Here is a 21,671-nt window from a genome sequence, read left to right as displayed (position 1 = left end):
ACATCAATGGGAGGTATCCTCTGCAGAGTCAGGGGAGTGTAACCTGACTCAGAGCTTTTCTTTTATTTTCCATGCCTTGATTTCCTCTACATTTTTTCTTTTTTTTTTCACTTCAACAGATTTTCTATCCTTCTGTTTATTAAGGTTGTAATAGTTCCATCTGGCTTCTATTCCTTTTTTCCCCTATGAAATCCCTCTCTCAGTGGGACTCAATCTACTAATTCTCTCAATTTCTGAAGTTATCTTCCTAACTCAGAAGAGATTTAGACAGCTTTAGTGTAGAGAGAAGCTTGCCTAAAAATGGAAGGTACAGTTTATCATAATTAGAAATTAAGGGTAAGCAAAGTATTTATACATATTAATTATACAAACCAAGCAAAGAGTGTCTCATGTTTTTAACTGGACTAACCTAGACACAAAATTACACAGAAAAGTAGTATTTTTTCCCACTGTAAATGATTATGAGGTAATAATACTGTTTTGATGTTAAGCGATGGGAGTAGAAATAAATATTGCTATAAGCAGATAAATGGCAGTCTGTCTAATATAATTAGTATCTGGTAACTTAAAAAGTCTTTTTAGATTTGTAGTGTAATTAAAGAAATCAAACTTCAGAGAAATTGAATATCTTTGAATCAGGTAAAAGGCATGGGTTATTAAAAATGCTCATGCTGCTTTGCTGAATCAATACGGCTGCTACTTTCATTTTTCTTAACTTTTATAGTTAATAATAAATGTCAAGAAAACACTCCAAGAGCCAGGAAGGTGGGCACAAGTCGGAGTTTATAGGCAGCAATACAAAGGCAAGCCATGTAGTTTTCTCAAACATTTGTCTCATACAGTAACAAAGCCACAAGCTTTAATGCCTGTAGCTGTTGTCATTTCTGTATTCTAATTGGTGAGCTTAGTGCTTTAGAAGTGCACATTCCAGCTAGATATATTGCACCCTTTCTTTGGTAATGGGCCCCAGGCAATTTTCACTCTCTTCCAATTTATTAAAAATTTTTGTTTACCTTTGTCCAAATACTAGTCATTAATCATCAGTAAACAGAGCTAACTGTCAAACTTATGATTTTCAACCCAAAAACATAAATTCAACTTGCAAAGCTTAGGCAATAACTGCATTGATTTAGCTAGAGTGGAGAAAGGAAGTGGTCCATCATCATCAAACTGAAGACACAGCTGTTAAGAATGTAGCAGTAGTTCATAACCTCTGGATGTTACTGCTGAAGTTCAACATCATATTGAGTGGGTGACAGAAGTCTACATCATTGGGAAGTCTTCTCAATGGAAACAGCAGTGTCTGATAATTTGCAGACCTGTTTGAAATAAAGTACCTTGGTGAAATATCCTGATTTGCCAATCTAAAGACACGCATTCAATTAGTTGAAATATTCAGAGCTATAATATGCTGTGTATCAATTATCTATCAAAGCAATATGGAAATTAACATGAATCAGCAGCTGTGGATGGTCAAGGCAGTTCTTACATTTAGATGTGCAGTAGAATCATGGAATGGTTAGGGTTGGAAGGGACCTCAGGGATCATCTAGTTCCAATCCGCCTGCCATGGGCAGGGAAACCCTCCACTACACCAGGTTGCCCAAAGCCTCATCTAACCTGGCCTTGAACACTTCCAGGGATGGGGTATCCACAACTTCTCTGGGCAACCTGTTCCAGTACCTCACCACCCTCAATGTAAAGAATTTCTTTCTTATATCTAACCTAAATCTCCCCTCTTTCAGTTTAAATCCGTTGCCCCTTGTCCTATCACTACACACCCTTGTAAAAAGTCCCTCTCCAGCTTTCCTGTAGGCCCCCTTTAGGTACTGGAAAGCTGCTATGAGATCACCTCGGAGCCTTCTCTTCTCCAGGCTGAACAGCCCCAACTCTCTCAGCCTGTCTTCATAGGAGAGGTGCTCCAGCCCTCTGATCATCTTCGTGGCCCTCCTCTGGACTCGTTCCAGTAGCTCCATGTCCTTCTTGTGTTGGAGACTCCAGAGCTGAACACAGTATTCTAGGTGGGGTCTCACGAGAGCTGAGTAGAGGGAGAGAATCACTTCCGTCGACCTGCTGGCCACGCTTCTTTTGATACAGCCCAGGATACGGTTGGCTTTCTGGGCTGCCAGCACACATTGCCGGCTCATGTTGAGCTTCTCATCCACCAGCACTCCCAAGTCCTTTTCGTCAGGGCTGCTCTCAATCCATTCTCTGCCGAGCCTGTACTTGCGCTTGGGATTGCCCCGACCCACATTCAGGACCTTGCACTTGGCCTTGTTGAACTTCCTGAGGTTCTCACAGGCCCATCTCTCCAGCCTCTCAAGGTCCCTCTGGATGGCATCCCTTCCCTCCTGTGTGTTCACAACACCACACAACTTGGTGTCATCTGCAAACTTGCTGAGGGTGCACTCAATCCTACTGTCCATGTCTCCAACAAAGATGTTAAATAGCACTGGTCCCAGTACCGACCCCTGAGGAGCACCACTCGTCACAGGCCTCCACGTGGACATTGACAGTAGAAAGCAATCGAGCCAGTAACTCAGCATCTCTGGAGAATAAAAAGTGGCATGACATATTCCCTTGGCTTCAGCCTCTCAATTTTTATTTTTTTTTTCTTGGACTAGCTATTTTTTTCAAATAAAGGCAACTGAAAGACTGAGTTACATCCTCATTAATATTTTGAAATGTACTTTCAAACAGAAGATCTCCTATAATGTGTAAGACTAAAGGTCCCGCTGCACCTTTCCTTTGAATTATGATGTATTTGTCTTCTACCTGCTTGTCCAGTCCTATTTGAAAACATTCATCATCTTAGCTTTCATAATAACCTGTGGCAACAAGCTTCTGAATTGAATTATGTGCTTTGAGGAAAAAGTATTCCTTTTTGTTTGTTTAAGCCAGCTGCTTGATCTCTTCACTTCCCAACTTTCCAATCTATTTGGCCTCTTTGCTGTTCGTGCTGCAAATATGGAACAATCTCGCTGTGATGAGTGTTCACGTTTGCATTCCAATGGCACTGTCTCATTCGTCTTACCATTACTGCCATAGTTCCTTTCAAATCCCAGTGCATCTCCTGTTCTAAATTCTCTTACTTAGGCCAGTTGCTTGTATCATCTTCTAAGTCCCACAGCTGTTTTTATCTCTAGAATGTTCTCATTTCCACCTTCATTTTGCCATTTTCCAGTCTGATTGCTGCATTGCAGTTAAAATCACTCCTATTTTCATGCTGCTTCCCTTCAATAGATTCTCCGGTATTTCCACCTTGCTCTCAATTTCTAGTTATGACCTTAGACTCTGCATTTCCTGGATTTCTGTCCATTGTATCCTCTCTGCTTTCTTTCTTGGTCTCTTTTTCTTTTTTTTTTTTTTTTTTTGTCTACTAGTAAATCTCTGTGATTGACTGTTCTCCATATCTGGAACAGCACTATGCCAAATTTGCACCAGACGCCTTAGCTTATTAACTCCTGCCTCCAAATACATTTATAGAAGTTCACCTTCTGTGGCCACCCATAATTCCAGCACTATGCGCTTGTACTTCTATACAAGTTTATCTTTAAATTAGTAGAAACTCTGTGGAATCCAAAACACCCCTGAAATGAAACGAACCCCAATACCACTCTCTATTCTAGATTCCTTTTTCTTTATCTGTTCATCGGCATACTATCCCAGTTTATTATGTTTCATTTCTGTTGTGATGTTCTCATAGGGGCCTCTCTCCTTCCTTTATTTCTGTAATTCACTTGCACGTCTCTCACTCTATGAAAGTAAAAACTGAGTAGAAAAATAATTTGAAATAAAACTGAGGAGGTGAGATTTTTTTTTTTATTTCTTTGAAAACTAAGCTTATCAGATAGGCAATAAATCTCCTGGTTTGCAAATATTTTCACTACTGGCCTCTGATAATTCTCATGCACTGTTTTTGTATACTTTATCCTCATAAACATATCTCAAAAAACACAGAAAAATAGTCACTGAAGGGACAGGAGGGAGGTGGAAAGGGAAAGAAGCATCACCCACGTGGAGCAGCACGCTCATCAATAATCTAGTTGCCCTCTGTTTTGGTGTTAAGTTCCTAGACATTGAGGTAGTTGGACAATTTCTAAAGTTTCCTTCTTTATAGTTACTGAGTTGAAACATCTCATTTACAGACACATCTCAGACAAAAGACTTTCATTGCCTATGGGAAAATCCTACCCTTTGACTGAACAAAGCTTGGGCTTTGGGAAAAGAGAATTGAGCAGACTCATGGTGTAATGGAACAATAATAACATGTAGAGCTACAGTAGAGGGTGTTTTATTAAAAAAACAACCTTGCCCTTACAGCAATCAAGGCATATCAAGAATATGAGGCTCAGAAGACTGCCTGGGACTACATTTGAAATTCTATGCATGTGAATACCTATGCTTTTTAGTTTTGAGATTTTTTTTTTCTTATATCTCTGTGTTTGAGTTAAAAGAAAGAGGGTATCTCTGTTTTGAGTCCTTAAAAAGAGGTGAAAAGTCTCTCCTATTCCATCTTATAAAAAGTAAAAATAACATTAAAACATACAGAAGACAACTCACAGACAGAGGAGCCTGAGCTTTCAGCTGAAAAATAAATAAAGAATGCTCTTGAAGATTTTCTTCTTCTCAAAAGCCTTCCTTCCTTCCAAACCATCTCTTTTTTTCTTTTTCTTTCTTCCTCTTCCCCATTCTGCATGCCTGCATACACACACACACACCAAATGCACACAACACACCCACACACATACAAAAAAAAACAACCAACCAACCAGAGGTCTAGTAACTTATCCAGGAAGAGATCTTTTTTTTTTTTTTTTTCTTCATCATATTTTTTGAAATCCACAGCATCTGGATGGTTTTCTTGCAAAAGCTGAAATATGGAGGAGTGAGGTTTCGTCGTAGCAAGCCTAAGAAAGAAACTCATTATAACCCTATGATAAAGGTAGCATTGTAAACACACAGAGAATTTCATTCATGTGTTATTCTGCAAAGCATAGCCCTTCGATTTGTGGGGAAATATTTTGATTTTTGCATATACATCAACGGTCTAAAAGGACATTAAGGTATTAAATCATTATCGTAATATTAATATTAACTTTTCCAGAAAACTCTCGGTTACCCTAAAAGAGGTGGCCCACACCTTAAAGCACAATGCACATGAATGCTGCACAATCAGATGAATTAAGAAATCATTGTGTAATACAATTTTTATTATTGGACTAAAGAAGAAAAATGTTTAGTTGATGTTTTCAGGTATAAGAATTCTGTCAAGAAACTGATGGTGGAATTGTTGGCTTAATTTTATGGATGAATTGTCCAGCTATTATCCCTGAACACTCACAAGGCAGCTACTTTGAAATTGCTTTTTGTTGATAAATACATGAATAGCGGGGTCTATAGTTGAGCTGTGTGAACTGATACTTCTTCATGTATGGTGACTTTAGAAAAAGAAGAGATTTCATTTTTGTGATTTTGTTAAATAACATATGGAATATTTTAATTATTTTTTTCCATATTGGAGTACTCATTTAAACTATTGAATTCAGAGTTTTTCAGTTGAATTAAATTTATCCTAATATTACTTCCTGCCACCCTCCCCTTCCTTGTGGATGCAGCAAAAGTGCTCTCTGGGTCCAATCTTTAACAACACATTTTAATACGTATAGCTCATTTTTATTTGAATAGAAGTTGTACTTATTCTAAAAAAATGTAGATTTGGATAATGTCTTTAATAACATACAACACTTGAAAATATTTAATTTTCTATGTACATATATAATTGGCTAATGTGATAGTTCTTGATTTGGATTCCCCATGTGATTTCTGAAAAGGAAAAGATTACATGTTAGTTTTGAATTATAATGAACTTTTTTCTACATACACAATAATTGCATAAAGTTAGTATTTTGAATGCTTGTGTATGGGTAGAACGTCTACAGTAAAGTACTGGAACAGATGTGCTAGATATGTTGCTGTTGCTCTTATAAAAAGAACTGGTTTAACTGATCTTAAGTGGCGCGTATTCCTAAAATAGTGTTGTTGATTTTATTATCACTCTGATTTGCTGTAGTAGCACAGCTTGCTCTCTAATTTTCTGGACTTCAAGCTTTGCTATTTCTTACCACTAACATTCTTGAGCTGTACTTAAATCGAGCTTTTTTCATTGACAGGTCAGACTGAAAATTACCATGTCTAGGAACATCATATGCAATCTTCATGAAGAAAATATAACAGTTAACAGAATAATTTTGTTTGGGACTGATGACAAAGTTAAAGTTAAAGTCTAACAGTTGCTAATGATGTTCTGTTACCATCTAGATCATTTATTATTCAGAAAACCCAAACCATAAAGAAATTATCAAAGTGACTTAGTAATTTTCTAAATTGAAATCTTTCCTGCACCATTAGGTGCTACATGGAATGCAGACAAGGATGTCCTGTCTCTATCTTTCTCACACAGTGCTTCTATAACTCACCTTTCTTTTGAGAATAGGTTTCTCAATTTTTCCCTCAATTCAAGAAAGGAAAATGATACGCTATGTAGTGATATTGCTTAAAATGTCAACTGGTGATGTTAGCCTGGTGATACATCAGTACCATGTTTTGTTCCAACTGAGATTACAAACCTTGGGAAGGGAGCACAAATCACTCATTCTGAGCAAATAGAGATAGATATAAATGCTTTGGGGAGATTGCAAACAGCATCCTGAGTCTGAGGGGGGTAGGGAAAGCTGTAAAAATTACATATTTTTCTTAGAGATCTTTGAGAAGTTTCATATCTGAGGTCTCTGATCATGTGCAAAGATGAGCATGGAGGCTCAGAGAGAAGTAGACACTTAGGAATTTGCTCATCTCAAACCATTAATATTTCTAACATCCATAATTTGATGTTAATAATTATTAGTTCTGATTATTCTTTTTTGCTGTTTGTATTTTTAATAATTAATAACTTGTGTGCTTTTTCTGGAGTTTAACTGAGCCTGCATTTCTGTATCGTATAAAGGAAAAAATATTCCATAAAATATTTCTTACAGTATTCTATTAATATTTTACTTAGAGGAAATAGGGGTTTTTCCTCCCTTATTTTCAGTATTCTTCCTGCTAAGAAACAGATCAAACTGATAAAAATTTGAAATTTCCCTGAAAAAATTTTAAAAATCTTTTTAACATCTTTCCTCACAGCATAGATTCCATCTAAACTTTTGTTGGGACCTAAAGCATTTTTAGCCTCTCCTCTAAAAAGGAAACCTTTAAACTGCAAACACAAACTGTTTTTTCTAGCTCTTACTGCTTGAAATCTTGACCCAATACAACAAAATTCTCCTTGCTTTGTAATCAGTCACATTTTTTATTACTAAATCATATCATAGCCTTTCTGCATTGGATCTTCCTCTGTCTTGCTATGCCTTACTGCAAATCACTTTGGATTTGTCTCAAGGATTCAGAAGTTTCAACAGCTTTCAAGATAGATCATTGCATCAATCTTTCTGTATGACTCCCATGGAAAGGGGCAGAGGCAGCAAAAAATAGCCAGGAGGGCAATAGGATATATCTCAAAATCATTCTCAGGTTACAAGGAGAAAAAAAAACAACCAACACAAACCTCATTGCCAGCAAGTATGAGTATGAATCTACCGATAAAGTTGATTGGAATGGCCAGTGCCATATGGGGATGTCCCACAACACCTTGGCTTCTTTCACAAGGCTGTGGTTACCTCACCAGCACAAAACAAGCTGTAACCGCTTTTGAAGAAACTTACCTGACAGGCGTCTCCAGATATCTGCTACAATTGGCAGAGTCCATGTTACGGTGTAAGGTGATGTGCCATTTGTGAAAATAGTAGGCCAAACAATTTTAAGTCAGGATTACTCTTCTTTTGTTAGAAGACCTGAATACAGAAGAATTAAAGTTTTTATCTCCTTTTTTCATTATCTACTTTATGCTTTGACATATATTTCCTTTACTTTTCCTTCACTGATATCCACACAGCTTGTTTACTCCCCAAATATGCACTCGAAGAAAAAAAAAATTTTCTTGATAACCTCAGGCCTGAGCAGGGTGTATCTTTCAACTGAAACTACCCATATTAGTCTTCATGGCAAGTGAAGAAAAAAACGAACCAAAGGAGAGTAGGAAGGACAGGAAAAAAAGTTTGGCAGGGTAAAAATGTAGGAGTGGATAAGCTGTTTTATTCTTTAGATATTTTTGTGGGTCATCTCACTAGTGGATTTATTTTTCCCTCCGTGGTTTCTGGTTTTCATATTTCCTGTGGGTTTCCTAATCCTTGACTGGTAGGAGGCAGGAAGGAGTTGAAGGAGGCTGACATGTTGAAGTGCTAGTTTGCTATGTGACTGAGGAGAGCTCTAGATGGCTTGCATCATTCACAAGCAGAACCTGAAATCTCTTTGCACTGCTTTGTATAACATTTTGCTTAAAATGAATCAGCAGATATGACCAAGCATTCATTATAAAAAATACTGCAATATTCCATTGGTGAACTATCCTATTTGATGGCTTAGTAGTTAACATACTAAATGTCTACCTGCCTGAAAGGAAGGTGGATAATTTTAATAAAATTAAGTCTTTACTGTATTTCCTGTGTCCCACCATTCATAGTAGTATATTACACAAAGCCAAAGAATCAACAACATATGTAGAGCTCTCTTGAGAAAAAAAAAGACAGCACTTAAAAGATTGACGGCTAAAAAGATAGAGCCTTGTTTCTTCAGCTAATGTACTGTGGTGATAAGAACGTGAGAATTAAGTGTATTAGTCAAAGACAGTGCAAAGACATACAATAAGCTATGTTTTAGGTTGCAAAAATGGCGTTAACCTGCCCAAGGTGATTTTCAATGGGATACAGCTATCCCACTGTGATAAAGCGTTTCAGATTAATGTTGGACCCCTTTTGATTTTGTTTTGAAATAAAGTAATTTAAAATAAATAACATTCTCTGTTATCTCTTTTTACTAACCTCAAAATTATTGCAGTGAGTTTTGAGTTGTTTAAGCAATTTCAGTGATTTGTCCTGAATTTCTCAGAGAAATGAAAGCAGCAACCATAATAAAATAGAGGTCATCAATCTGTTTACCTCCATTTATTTTCAACACTCGTCTACTTAATAGGGAAATTTTAGGAAATTCTCCTTGGCCTCTTTCTTCTTCCTAGTGCAGTTCTGGCTGAGCTTTTTGAAATTTTTTGCACAGAGAGAGTCAAGTGTCATTCTGAGAAAGCTGTCATCTTTGTTCAAGGCTGCTGGTGTCTGAAATTGTATCATACACTCGCTTTTCCTTATAGGTTTTCAAGGGCCAGCTGCTGGTACTTTATTTCATTTAATTTTGAATACTCTTATTTTATGGCTTGGAGAAACAAGGAAATATGGCTTGTCTGTTTACTTAAAAGGAATAAAAATGAACATCACAGCCTTAATGTGGTTTTTAAGCAGTGGCAATGGGCCTAGAACACCATATTAATGATGATAGAATGCTGCGCGTCTGGGGCAAATAGTGCTGACTTTATTTATACAAGACGTTTGGTGGCTTTTGCGGTAACAGTTTGTCTTGAATCCAGTGAAACTGGCACTTCACGTATAAGGACAACTGCTTTTTAAAATATGACTTTAAAAGGTCTTGTTTTCTTCGTGGTTTTAATTCTTTTTAGTTTTTTAGTGGAGGATTAAAATGGGACTCAGGAGATCTGTTCGGAACTCCTCTGTCAGTCTCAGAGGTCTGTAAAATATCAGACATTTCACTTAATGCTTCTGTGTTCATTTCACCAGCTGTGAAATGGGAATAATACTGCCTCCTTTTCCCTAATATTTGGTCTATGCTGTCTAAATAATGATCTTACAGAAACTGAAGGCAGAAATCCATTCTTTACTTCATATATATTTGTTGATGTTGAGTTTTGAACAAAATTAAGACATGTATAGGTGCGTTTTTATAAGTAAATCTACTCCATTTGAGACTGCAATCTCAAACAATGCTCTAAAACTTACACTTTTAAAGCATTTAATCACAGCTTTTTTTTTTACCCTATTGCATGCTCTGCAAATTTTACTTAATTTCTTTCAGGCAAGTTGCATAAGCTTCAGTGATTTGCTCAGTGCAATATTTGTAACTACTTTAATTAGAAAGATGGGCTATTATACAAGATAGAATGACTCCTTTAAATAAAATAATAGACTTTATTAATATTACTGCTATTAAATGGGAAAGGGCTTTTTTTAACTACTAGCAAAACTTATGGTAACTGGAAAAAAAATAGGTTTTACAGTATACTGTTGCAGTAATCTGTGGTACATATTATATTCATATAACTCCAGAAACATGGAATATTAATCTTTTTGTTGAATACTTGTTTTGATTTGTCCTTGGAGGTACATCTTACGCTAATAGGAATTAATAAAGTAAAACTTAGAGCACTTGAAAACAGATTATTCCGCATTAAAGAATTTATCTACTTGAGAAATTAGATTTTCCTTGTACTAAAATAACCTCCAATATCTAATCATCAGGACAAGTTATTATCTTATCAGTTTTATCCTTTTACTTTTTCTGTGTGTCACCTGGTTTTAGCACAATTAGAAATTAAGAAATACGGCACTACAACCTATTGTTTTTCTCCAGTACAAAACGTTGCAAATCATATCATCTGTGCCACCAAAAGTGAAGAGCAATAGGTATATGTATGGTGAGATAACACATTATGCCACCTTTTATTCTTCTGCTTCACTGAGGGCAAGAACGGTGAGCTTTTTAATTGGCTAGACTGGTGACAAACAATGAGTCTGATGGGCGATGGAATGGGAGCGTGTTCCAGCATTTCAGGGCCTTCATTGCAAACTTCTCTCTCTGTTTCAAGGGAGCTGCAGTTAGAGTGCTTTTGCTGATCACAAACTCAGCTTAGTGGCGTGGGGAGCAAAATGATCCCTAAAGTAAGCACTGAGGGCTTCAGAGGTCAAAACCTGCATTTTGAAAGTTATCAGCCGCTAGTGCAATGCTTAAATGTTCATGTTAGATGCTTTCCTGTGAAATGCTTGACTCATGTTTCCTGTGGTCCCTATGTGCGACTCCACCAACTGTGTGTGCAACAGACTGCTCTAGTCTCCAGGTGACAAAGCTGTACTTGTGGCAACATCTGTTCTATGGAGAAAGGTCATGCTTTTCTAGCCAGGAAAAAAAAAAAAAAAAAGAAAAATGCCTTTTTTTGTGTGTTTACTGCTACTCCTTGAATTTTAGTAAGTACTCATAAGCATTATAAAACACATGGACCCAGTGCCCACTAAATCCCAAATTCTGTTCTGTGCAAGGGGAGAGGTTCAAGAGAAAGGGTGGGAGCTACCCCTGCTTAGCTTGCTCTGCTTGTCAGAGTCTCTGCGGAAGCTGGTAGAGGTGGATTTTTTCGAAATATCCCTCCCAGTCCATGTGACCCGTGGCCCCACAGTGCTGCATGAGAGCTGGCCTAAGCCCGGGCACCCACACCTGGATGGGGAGGGAAATTGCAGAGCCAGTCACTGCTCTCAACCCTGAGAACTTGTCCTCCCTTACAGTGTCCTTCCTACTGCATTAAGGTACTTCCTTCCAATGGCTTCTTTCTTGTCACCTGCCTGAGAGCCACAGCTTCTTGTTTTCTGACAGCTCATATACCTATCCTGAGCCCAGTCTGGCTTTACTGATGGAAAATCAGCCTTTCACACACACTTAGTCTTTGTGAGTCCTGCTGTTTCTCTGGTGCACAAAATAAATGAAATATTCAATAGAGTTGTTTCAAGACAATTAAGGACAGTTAACTTTTTCTTCATATTTCAACATCAAATGAGAGAGCATAATCAGAAATAACTTGCTACTACACCTTCTTTTTTCATATTCATCATATTTTTTAGTTTGTCATAAGAAATTCTGGTCAGAGCATGTGTTGTAAAATGTGCCGTGGTGTGTTATCAGGTTCTCATTTTAAAGGAGGAACTTTTCAGTGATCTGGGATGACACACTAATATTGAAATGGACTTTATTCTTTCAGACTATGTTCCTGACTTTCTAAGGGTAGAATTTGGGTCAGAGATGTATAGATACCAGTTTTTCGCTTGGCTCTTTGAAAACAAAAGGAGACATTGTCTTTTTTACTGTAATTTTGTAATACTTCATCCTCCTTCATTTACTGCTGAAACCTATTGCTTCTAAAATAGGAAAAAAAGAAAACCACCAAACTATCAATCTTTCCATAGAAAAAGAAAACTATTGTTCTTCCCAGTTCCTAATTTAGGAAAAAAGAGCAACGAGATCAAAATCCTAGTATTTCTTAACACTTGATTTTTTTTCCTCTGTCCTGACTCTGCAACTGGACTATGCTTAATCAAACTTTAATGAGTTTTTCCTCATCTTCTATCATTTAATATTATCTACAGGCCCATGAAACATCATGGACTATATGAATTTATTTTGTTTTCTTTCTAATCTGCCTAGCCATTTTAGCCCAGCTGTATGTCTTGCATTATGAACTCATACACCAGAAGTCTCTAATGGTTTTAACTGGGGATCTAGATCTTCATGGAGCTTTTGTTAAAAGGGTTTGGATATTTTTTAATGACATCTGATTTGCTAGCAAAAATGTCAAGCACATAATTGCCATTTCAGAGTTTCATAAATCTGAATCAATTAGTAAAAAGAGCCCCTTGACCTCATGTCCGTGAGCCTTCGTGATCATTCAGTCTAAGTGCTAAGGAGCTATTGGCACATGATATTCAAGCTGAACGATCCTTTTGTTCAATCCCGTTTTCTTGGAGCAAGGCTAAATGCAGCTCCCTTTGAATTTAAAACCTTGCTAAATTATTTAGTACTACATACCACAGACTGATTAAATTTTGCACGGAGTAGTGAGATTGTTTCCCAGGTAGGTCATCACTCAGTTCAGTTTACCACTTAAAATTTCTTTCATTCTCAGTCAAAACACAGCAAGGGCCATCCATCATTATCACTTTGTCCTTTAATTTTTCTGTCAGCTTTTGTCAAGCTTGAGACAAAAGCCTTTACATTTTTATCAACTGCAGCTATTGTTGTCTGAATTGTGCTCAGTCATTTCAGAATATCGGTTGTGTTTTTACTAAACAAGTCAAGTATTTTCAATAGGTCAGATCTATCTTTCACATAAGCCCGCTAAACCAAACAGAACCATTTCTCATTTCTTTGGAAATAGAGAGTAAAAATGCTTAGGGCCAAATCGGCAGTGAGAGTAAATTGTCCAGGCCCCCTGCACTTAAATGGATGAATGGCTTCTGCCTTAGTAAGAAGAATGCAGCGTCAATTCAAGAAAGAAGGAGAGGCAAACAGGAAATTATGATCAGGCAGGGCTTGACAGAGTTTTGAGCCAATCTTGTACAACACGGTTCTGCCACTCATAAACAGGCAACATCTGTGCCTCTGCTAAAGAGCAGCCTCCAGACCAAGCCAAGCATTGAATGCTCCTCCTTTTTCTGCTGTCCACTCGCAATCAGCCATCAGATTACCTGCTGTCTGCCTTCCCCTTGCCAGCACTCGTGTAGCTTGATGGCGTGCTAACAGACAGTAGGGACCATGAAGAATGCCTGTCTAAAACCTTCCCCATACTTTTCTCTGCGTCCACTGAACTGTGACATTACGTCAGGTCCTCAATGAAAAGAGAGTTCTTGGCTGAGTATTTGCAGCTCAGCTCAAACCCTTCTGTGCTGCTAGAGAGAGCTTAGGAGTGTCTCTTTCATTGAAAATCCAGTTCAGGTCTTACCTATATAACCTGTGGGAACATACATGAAAAAGAGTTGGGACTGGAGTCAGTAACTCCCTTGGCATGAAGTCTAAACTCTTTTCTATTTCCAACAAGTTTTCTGTGAATTGTTTGTATTTCAGAAGTAGCAAGGGGATGAAATAAATAGCAATTTAAATACATTATTGAATTTTTGACTGTTTTATTTGTCTGTCTGTCAACAACATTCATATTAGGAGAGAGGTTTCAAAATTGATGGTGACAATTATTGCTTGACTTGTAGATCTCTGAGCATGGCTTTTCTATCTTCTTGGGTTCTCCGTCTGCAAAATATAGCTATTTTCTGCTTCACAGAATGTTAAAGATGAATACCTTAATATTATCGAAGTAGTGATCTGCTGCATTCATTTGGGTATGGCTACTTGAATTTAAAAGTTCCACTCTACAAGGTCTCATGGTCATAATGATCCTTGATATTTAGTGGCATGAGAGTCATAAACAAAAATTTGGTTTTAGCTGAACATTGTGTACAACTAGATTCAGAAATTGCAAGGCCAGAAAATGGAATTAAGTTTCACTCCAACACAGGTTTCCTGGACAGAAATCTGCAATTCCATTGTGTTAAGATCCTTCTTGACAGACAGCTCAAGAGGGCAAATCTACATTGTTCCTTTGATAGCATGTTTCTAAGCAGCTGCCAACAGGGAGCTCTGGATAACATAACGTGTGCCTCACCAGTGATATAAGATTTTACTGCAGTAAAAACAGTAACCAAAAAGTCCTACAGGACTAGAAATGGGTCAAATTGTAATTCCCTTTTCTGGCATGCAAATAGAACAGCACACCCTCTTTAAAACATGGTGATTCATATGCCTTAAACAGCAGCCTGTGCAGCTGAGTATCAGTTTATACTCATAGTCTGTATGATTTGGGGAACTACCAAACCCGCTTACCTCTTACACCTACAATACCTGATGAGAGAATGAGGGACACTGGACATTACTTCTCTTTTTTTCTGAAGTGCATATTTTGCATTCTCTTTTGCAAAAGCATTTCCAAGGCAAAGACAAGTAGAGTTTTTGTGAGAATCTGTAAATCTTCTTGGAAGGACTGATAAGGAGCCTTTCTGTCAGACTCAGTAGGACTGGGGGGCCCTATGCTCGTAAGTCTTTTGAATGTGGGGCTCAAGTGCTTTTCAGAATGCTAACCTACACCAGGATTTGGACTGTCCAAAACAGAGTTTAAGGATGGAGCTCTCTACCCTTCTACTCAGCTCTCGTGAGACCCCACCTAGAATACTGTGTTCAGCTCTGGAGTCCCCAGCATAAGAAGGACATGGAGCTACTGGAACGAGTCCAGAGGAGGGCCACGAAGATGATTCGAGGGCTGGAGCACCTCTGCTATGAAGATAGGCTGAGAGAGTTGAGTCTGTTCAGCCTGGAGAAGAGAAGGCTCCGGGGTGATCTTCTAGAAGCTTTCCAGTACCTAAAGGGGGCCTACGGGAAAGCTGGAGAGGGATTTTTTACAAGGGCGTGTAGTGATAGGACAAGGGGCAATGGATTTAACTGAAAGAGGGCAGATTTTCATTAGAGATAAGGAAGACGTTTTTTACATTGAGGGTGGTGAGGCAGTGGAACAGGTTGCCCAGAGAAGTTGTGGATGCCCCATCCCTCGAAGTGTTCAAGGCCAGGCTAGATGAGGCTCTGGGCAACCTGGTGTAGTGGAGGATTTCTCTGCCCATGGCATGGGGGTTTGGAACCAGATGATCTTTGAGGTCCCTTCCAACCCTAACCATTCCATGATTCTATGATGGGATATGGTCCAAGAGTTCCAAAATGTTCTGTCTGGAGAACTGTGAGCTATTCTCTTACTTTACCTGTGCATTTCTGTTAAAAACTCTCATGTCATCAAAGAAGCGATTCTACTGGGCAGAGCCTCAAACCTGAGCAGGTATGAACTGGGTGTTCCTAGAGTCCAGAGCAGACTTAAATTTAATTGCTTGGGCAATGCAGTGCTCTTCAGGCTGCTGATTCCTGGTTGCTATCTTGTACTGTAGTCTTTGAGAGCAAGTAATTGTAATGCTGTGAACAAAGCAGACCGACTGCAGTCATTTGCATGGTGAATTTCACCTTACTCTGCTAAGTAAGAAACAAAGCCAATACTATTGCTTGTATTTATGTTTCCTTTGAGAACATATGTTTTTCTTTGAGGCTTCTGACAAGCTGCCATTTTGATGTTTGGCATCAGAGTTTGCAACTTTGATCAGGAAACTAATTTCAGCACAAGTTTTCATTATTCTTGATCTGACCAGAAAAGATAAATCTATCACATCTGTATTAAAACACTGATATATCCTAGTTCTTGTTAAATAGTCTATTTCCTACATAGTCTTTCTTTTAAAATAAGAAATCTTGTTGAAATATTTCAATCAGAAGAGAAACCAGGAAGCAATGAACTTCTAAATACACCAGTGACTCATTTAAGCTAGTATATGGTGAAACAGGTAGACAGTGTGTTTGCAGAATGGAAAACACTGTCATAAAACCATAACTGTATTTGCCAGTTGCAGTTAACTTGCCATTGTGTAGTCTCAAGTAAATGCCATATTTAAGAAGATAATTAATGGAACCATAAGTCACACTAATTAGGTTTTACATACAAGACTGATTTGTAAAGCTTTCCTAATAAACAAGGCTTTGCTCTCCTTATGAATTCGGTGGTGTGGTTTTTTTCTGTTTGATTTCATTTTTAGCAGATGCTTGTCAGGGAAGGAGTTTCCCTTTATGAGAAGCAATTGCATAGATCAGTACATGTGACATGTATCTTTTTAACATGTTAATCTATTTCTAATGCTTGTTATACTCAGTTCTGTTTAATTATTGTGGTACTCGCACTCCAGGTAATGTTACCATTTTTCCTCGTGATTAATGTGGCTACACTGTGGGGTTTTTTTAAAAGTCTGTTTTAATTTTTCTGGTTTGGGAATATTTTGTACTGAGAAACAGATTACATATCAGTATACAACAGATGAAAGAGGGATTTCATGTGGTTTTCTAATGGCTTCGAAAGTGGAAAATCCCACAAGTATAGACTCCAGAGAGAATACTGCTGGTGTTTATCAAAACCAGAGGAATACAGAAAATTGTAGGTGACTCATAGATGTTAACTGACAAGGAGACTTTTAAAGTGGCAAAATAATCTGTCGTCCAGTATGAAAATAAGGTAAGCATGCTAATTTTAAGTCTTAAGAGAGTAATTATGCAATGCTGAACTCAAGGACCTTGTGTCTGCAATGTGTTCTGTAGGGCCTGGTACTGCAAAGCTCAGAGCTACTTCAGCTTCCATTGATTTCAGTCAGAATTGACGGTACTCAGACACCAATTGCATTTCTTTCCACAGCAAGGGAAGACAGATCGTGGGTCAGATTTTTAGTCTTTTATTGCGTTGAATAGCACCCTTCAGAAGTATTTTCACTAAAATCATTGTGGAATGGGTTACTGACCATCAACTGCTGAGAAACTAGTCCTATCTTTTTAAACCTGGGGTATAAATAATCTGAAAAATGTCAGATGCTTTTTATTTCCTCACGGAACTGCTTTCCTCTGGTTCTCTTCAGGGGTTTTGTTTGTTTGTTCTTTAAAACCTGCGATCATCTTATAAGCAAAGTGATACTGGTCTTTATTGCTTTTGGCAGTGTAATCGAAGTATTTTCTATCTGTACATCTGGTTATGTTCTGCTCTGTACTGTAGCATTTTGCAACAGACATTGTTGGTTCCTCTGCAACAAAGCAGCAGCACACCTTGCACTTACTTGATCAAAAGCTGAAGGGTTTTGTAGGATGCTGTCATCAGGGCTATGCATTTTTTCTGACTCGTATACACAGGTTCTTTAATAGTAATATTATAAGCATTTCTGATTTTTAGTTCTGAACTGTTTTAGAGAAATACTGATGTGTGTATTAATAAATTTTAAGTGTTAAAGATGACTAAACGATGACTGTGCCTGCTAATTAGGGTAAAGATTTTGAAATATACTCTGCTCTGGATCTTAGCAGACAACTGTGTCTTAAACAAATGTGTGAGAAGAAGAAAAGCAATCCGGAAAAAGCAGCTCTTATAGTTAGTAGCATTTTCTCCCCTTTTCCCTTTCATTGAGTCTGTCTGAAAGTGGGTGTTTTAACATACAGCCATTCCTCGTTAACATGTGTGTGTTTATTTTAGCATGATAGTGTTGTTTTTTTCATCTCCCACTCTGACACAGCATGTTTCATCCGTATATGGTTTCTACTATATGAGACATTTAAAATGGCTCAGTGAAGAAATGGATTCTTGTCACTTAAACAGTCACTCTCCAGATCTGTGGAAACTCGGTCATTTTAACAGTGTTTTAAATTCCATATGCTAGAAGATTGGCTATAAAAATTGAGAGTGATATAATGTCAAGAATTTAAAGGTACTCTGTAGTACCTGTAATAACTTATGTTAATCATGTTTTAATTTAGTCATTCTCGACATACTTGTATTTACAAATTAAACCACTATTATGGTTCTCCTTTGTTTGCATGATATGATTTTATTTTATATTTTTTTTCCACTCACCAGATGTTTTCAACACTTTGCTTCCCACTACTGTCATCCCCTCCCTTACCACTGCAACAGTCACAACCACTGTAGCCTTAACCACCAGCACAACCACATCGGCAACAGCCATCGGCACCAGAGGTACAGTATGCTTCTTTGTTACGGCCTGAAAAACACATTATAAATAGGAAATTATAGGGTTTATTTTTAAGAAGGATAGAAATTGCTAAAGAGAGGGTTCAAACGCTCCAGTTCAATATATAGATTTAATAGAATAATCCACAGGATGGTACATGGTTAAGAAAGATTTCGTATGACCTTGACTATTTTTATTGCTCTAGCAGTGTGTATGTGAACTTTGACAGGATGCTTAAATTATTGTATACATTTGCATTTAATTTTTTTAAGGTTAGTAAATTAACTTTAATGTAAAATGCAAGCAAGCTATTTTTAAATAAACATGACCTTTTAAGACTGGTTATTTGGAGTGCTAATGTTTAAAACAAGATAGGTGTCTCGATGTAATCTTGCTTGATAACAAAGAGGCATCGCATTACATCACCTTTGTTAGTCTTTTACAATTTAAGGTGTTTGGAACTTAGGGGTGTCTTTATCTCACCAGAACTAGAGTAAATGAGCAAAAATTCCCCTTCCTGCTCCCCACCCCCTATCATGTTGGGTTTTGTCTGTTATAGCTTTTTAAATGTTTCTAGTAATGCTTTGCCTTGTTATGAACAAAATATAAAGCTTAATTTTACTGTTGTACTCGGTGACTGATCAGATACCCACTCAATAGTGAACATGTGTGTAAGGTTTCACAGATTATCATCTTCTGGGTAGCTAGTAGTCTCTCACGGTGAACGAAATGGCAAATGGTGCCTATGTGATCTGTTGAAGGCTTTAATTGTGCAAGGAGAGGGGAAATGATATTCACTTATCACACTGCAAGTATTCACATGATAAGGTATAATTATCCCAGGAAAGTTAAGACAGAGTTATGAACTCTGCTTCTTTCTGGAAGCATTGTTACAACTCAGTTGTAGTGACCTGCTTAATTTGCAAGAGTAAGCTGAGCTAAATGCAAGGCCATTGTATAATGGTTGTAATACTATCAGATCACCCAGCTTCTTCCTCTATAGGGCGTTGGTATTTTAATATTGTGGCCTTCATGTAATAAATACTGATATCAAACCTGAAATTACGTTTTAAGCTTTAATATTACTTATAGTGTGAAAAAAAAGTATTACTTATATATAGTGTGAAAAAGAGAAAGAGCGTTATAGTCCTTACCCCCATTAAAAAAAAAAAAGGATAGACTATGGAAAACAGTCCAGTGCTCACGGGTCTGAGTAGTTGCAAGGAACATTTCCTGAAAAGGAACGGAATGACAGGAGTGATCATGTCTGTATACAAGAGTGTTTTGACTCAAGCAGCAGAATCTTCCTAGCTTTCTGAAGGCTTGGATACTGGAAGGACAAAGTGCTTGGTGTGCCATATTGGTGTTTGCTGGTTTTACTGAATTGTTTTCTTCTTGTTGTTATCTGGTCATGACTAAACCATATCACTGACGTGATTGTATATTTCATGTACTGATGTTAATAAGGCATTCCGTTACCTCCTCAGTGTGGTTTAGGACCTCATTTTCCTTTACTCTGAAGTGTTCATTTTCAACATTTATGTGCCTGGCATCAAGAAAAAGATTGATAAAAGGAGAACTCTCTTTTAAGTTTCAGCTCTAATACCTATGAGAAAGCTGGAGAGGGACTTCTTATAAGGGTATGTAGTGATAGGACAAGGGGCAATGGCTTTAAACTGAAAGAGAGGAGATTTAAATTAGAGATAAAGAAGAAATTTTTTACATTGAGGGTGGTGAGGCAGTGGAACAGGTTGCCCAGAGAAGTTGTGGATGCCCCGTCCCTGGAAGTGTTCAAGGCCAGGCTAGATGAGGCTTTGAGCAACCTGATCTAGTGGAAGCTGTCCCTGCCCATGACAGCGGGGTTGGAACTAGATGATCTTTGAGCTTCCTTCCAACCCAAACCATTCTATGATTCTATGAGAATGCATGCGATTTGATGCTATGGTAACAAAGAGATACTGCTTTAAGGGAAAGTAAAAGAAGGAAATTTGGGTGAAGGTGATTGATCACTAAAACATGAACATTCACTTTTCCTAGAAAAATAAGTGAATGCAGCAAAATGGCTGAGAAGATGAGACCACTTCAACCTCAAGGAACTGGTAGATACAGTCTCTTGGGCAGATAATCTAAGAGACAAAGGAGTGTGGAAAGACTGTTTCTTGACAATCTTGTATTGAAAGGAAAATGATAGTCTATCCCAATGCAAAGGAAAAATAGGACACATATAACAGAATAATGAATTTGTCCATCTAACAATCTAAGAAATCAAAAACATCAAAAATATGAAAATAAGAGAAGATTGCTATAAACATAAGTCATAGAGTGTATCAGTGTGGAAACAGGAAACCAGGCGTAAAATCAGAAACAACCAGATGCAAAAGTAATTGCAACTAGCAAGGTGTGAGAAATTTAACAAAACAAAAGCGTTTAGAAATACATTAGATGAAAGAAAGAAAGAAAAAAATGTAGTGATCATAATCATGAATGATTAAGACAAGGCTGAAATAATTGCTACTTTATCCAGCAATGGATGACAAATGGAGTGCTGCTTCTAATAGGGGTGTCACAGTGAAAGGTGACCATAAATACAGACAGATCAAAAAACAACAAGGACAGGAAGTTTAAAGATATGCTCTGCGAGGAATCTGAAGGCACCAGTATGTTTGGTTTTGCTTTTCAAAAAGGCAAGTGAGTAGGACTCTGATGAAGAGTTATTTTCCAGGTTCAATGGGGAAAATGAATCTACTGAATTAGTGGCAAAAGCATTTAGTGGGGAAGCTTTCTAAATGCATGGGAGGCAATGACACAGTGTAGCTATTGAACTTCCTTCGAAATTCCTACAAACTTCCTTTGTCCTTGCTGTCTTTGATAATGCTTGACTCTCATAGCAGAAGAAAATGGAGAAGATGCTCTCCTTAGTTCTCTTCTTCCCCTACATTTCTTGGATCCACAAACAAATAACGTTCACAAACTTACAGTGAATGTTGTCAAGGCAGAGTTCTGCCATCCTGAAATACTAGACTGAACCTTATCTAGATTGTCAGAGCACCTACACACCAGAGCTACAAGCTGCATAAGACCCATTTTGGAGAGATTTTCAGTAGGATCTGTTTCTGGCTGAGCAAAACTACCATATAACACATTTTCCTTTGACAGTTCTGCTTCTTATTCCAGTAAGATTTTTGACATGAAGCAGTATATAAGGACATAAAGT

The 21,671-nt window shown here is 37.7% G+C and overlaps 1 protein-coding gene across 2 annotated transcripts in view; it reads left to right on the top strand.

Annotated features, from left to right (window-relative positions):
- CADM2 (cell adhesion molecule 2) overlaps positions 1-21,671 on the top strand; it is a 123,640-nt gene that overhangs the window by 61,256 nt on the left and 40,713 nt on the right. Inside the window, exon 6 of one of the 2 annotated variants that reach the window (XM_086631278.1) lies at positions 18,343-18,462. The exons of the other annotated variant lie outside the window; for it this stretch is intronic. Coding sequence (XP_086487404.1) covers positions 18,343-18,462 — 120 coding nt within the window. The remainder of the gene's footprint in view (positions 1-18,342; positions 18,463-21,671) is intronic. 2 annotated transcript variants of the gene reach the window in all.

This window comes from Tauraco erythrolophus, chromosome 1, assembly GCF_009769465.1.
Source record: "Tauraco erythrolophus isolate bTauEry1 chromosome 1, bTauEry1.pri, whole genome shotgun sequence".
NCBI classification, from domain to species: Eukaryota; Metazoa; Chordata; class Aves; order Musophagiformes; family Musophagidae; genus Tauraco; species Tauraco erythrolophus.
The sequence above is the reverse complement of the archived record's forward strand: the minus strand, read 5'-3'. Positions and strand labels throughout refer to the sequence as shown.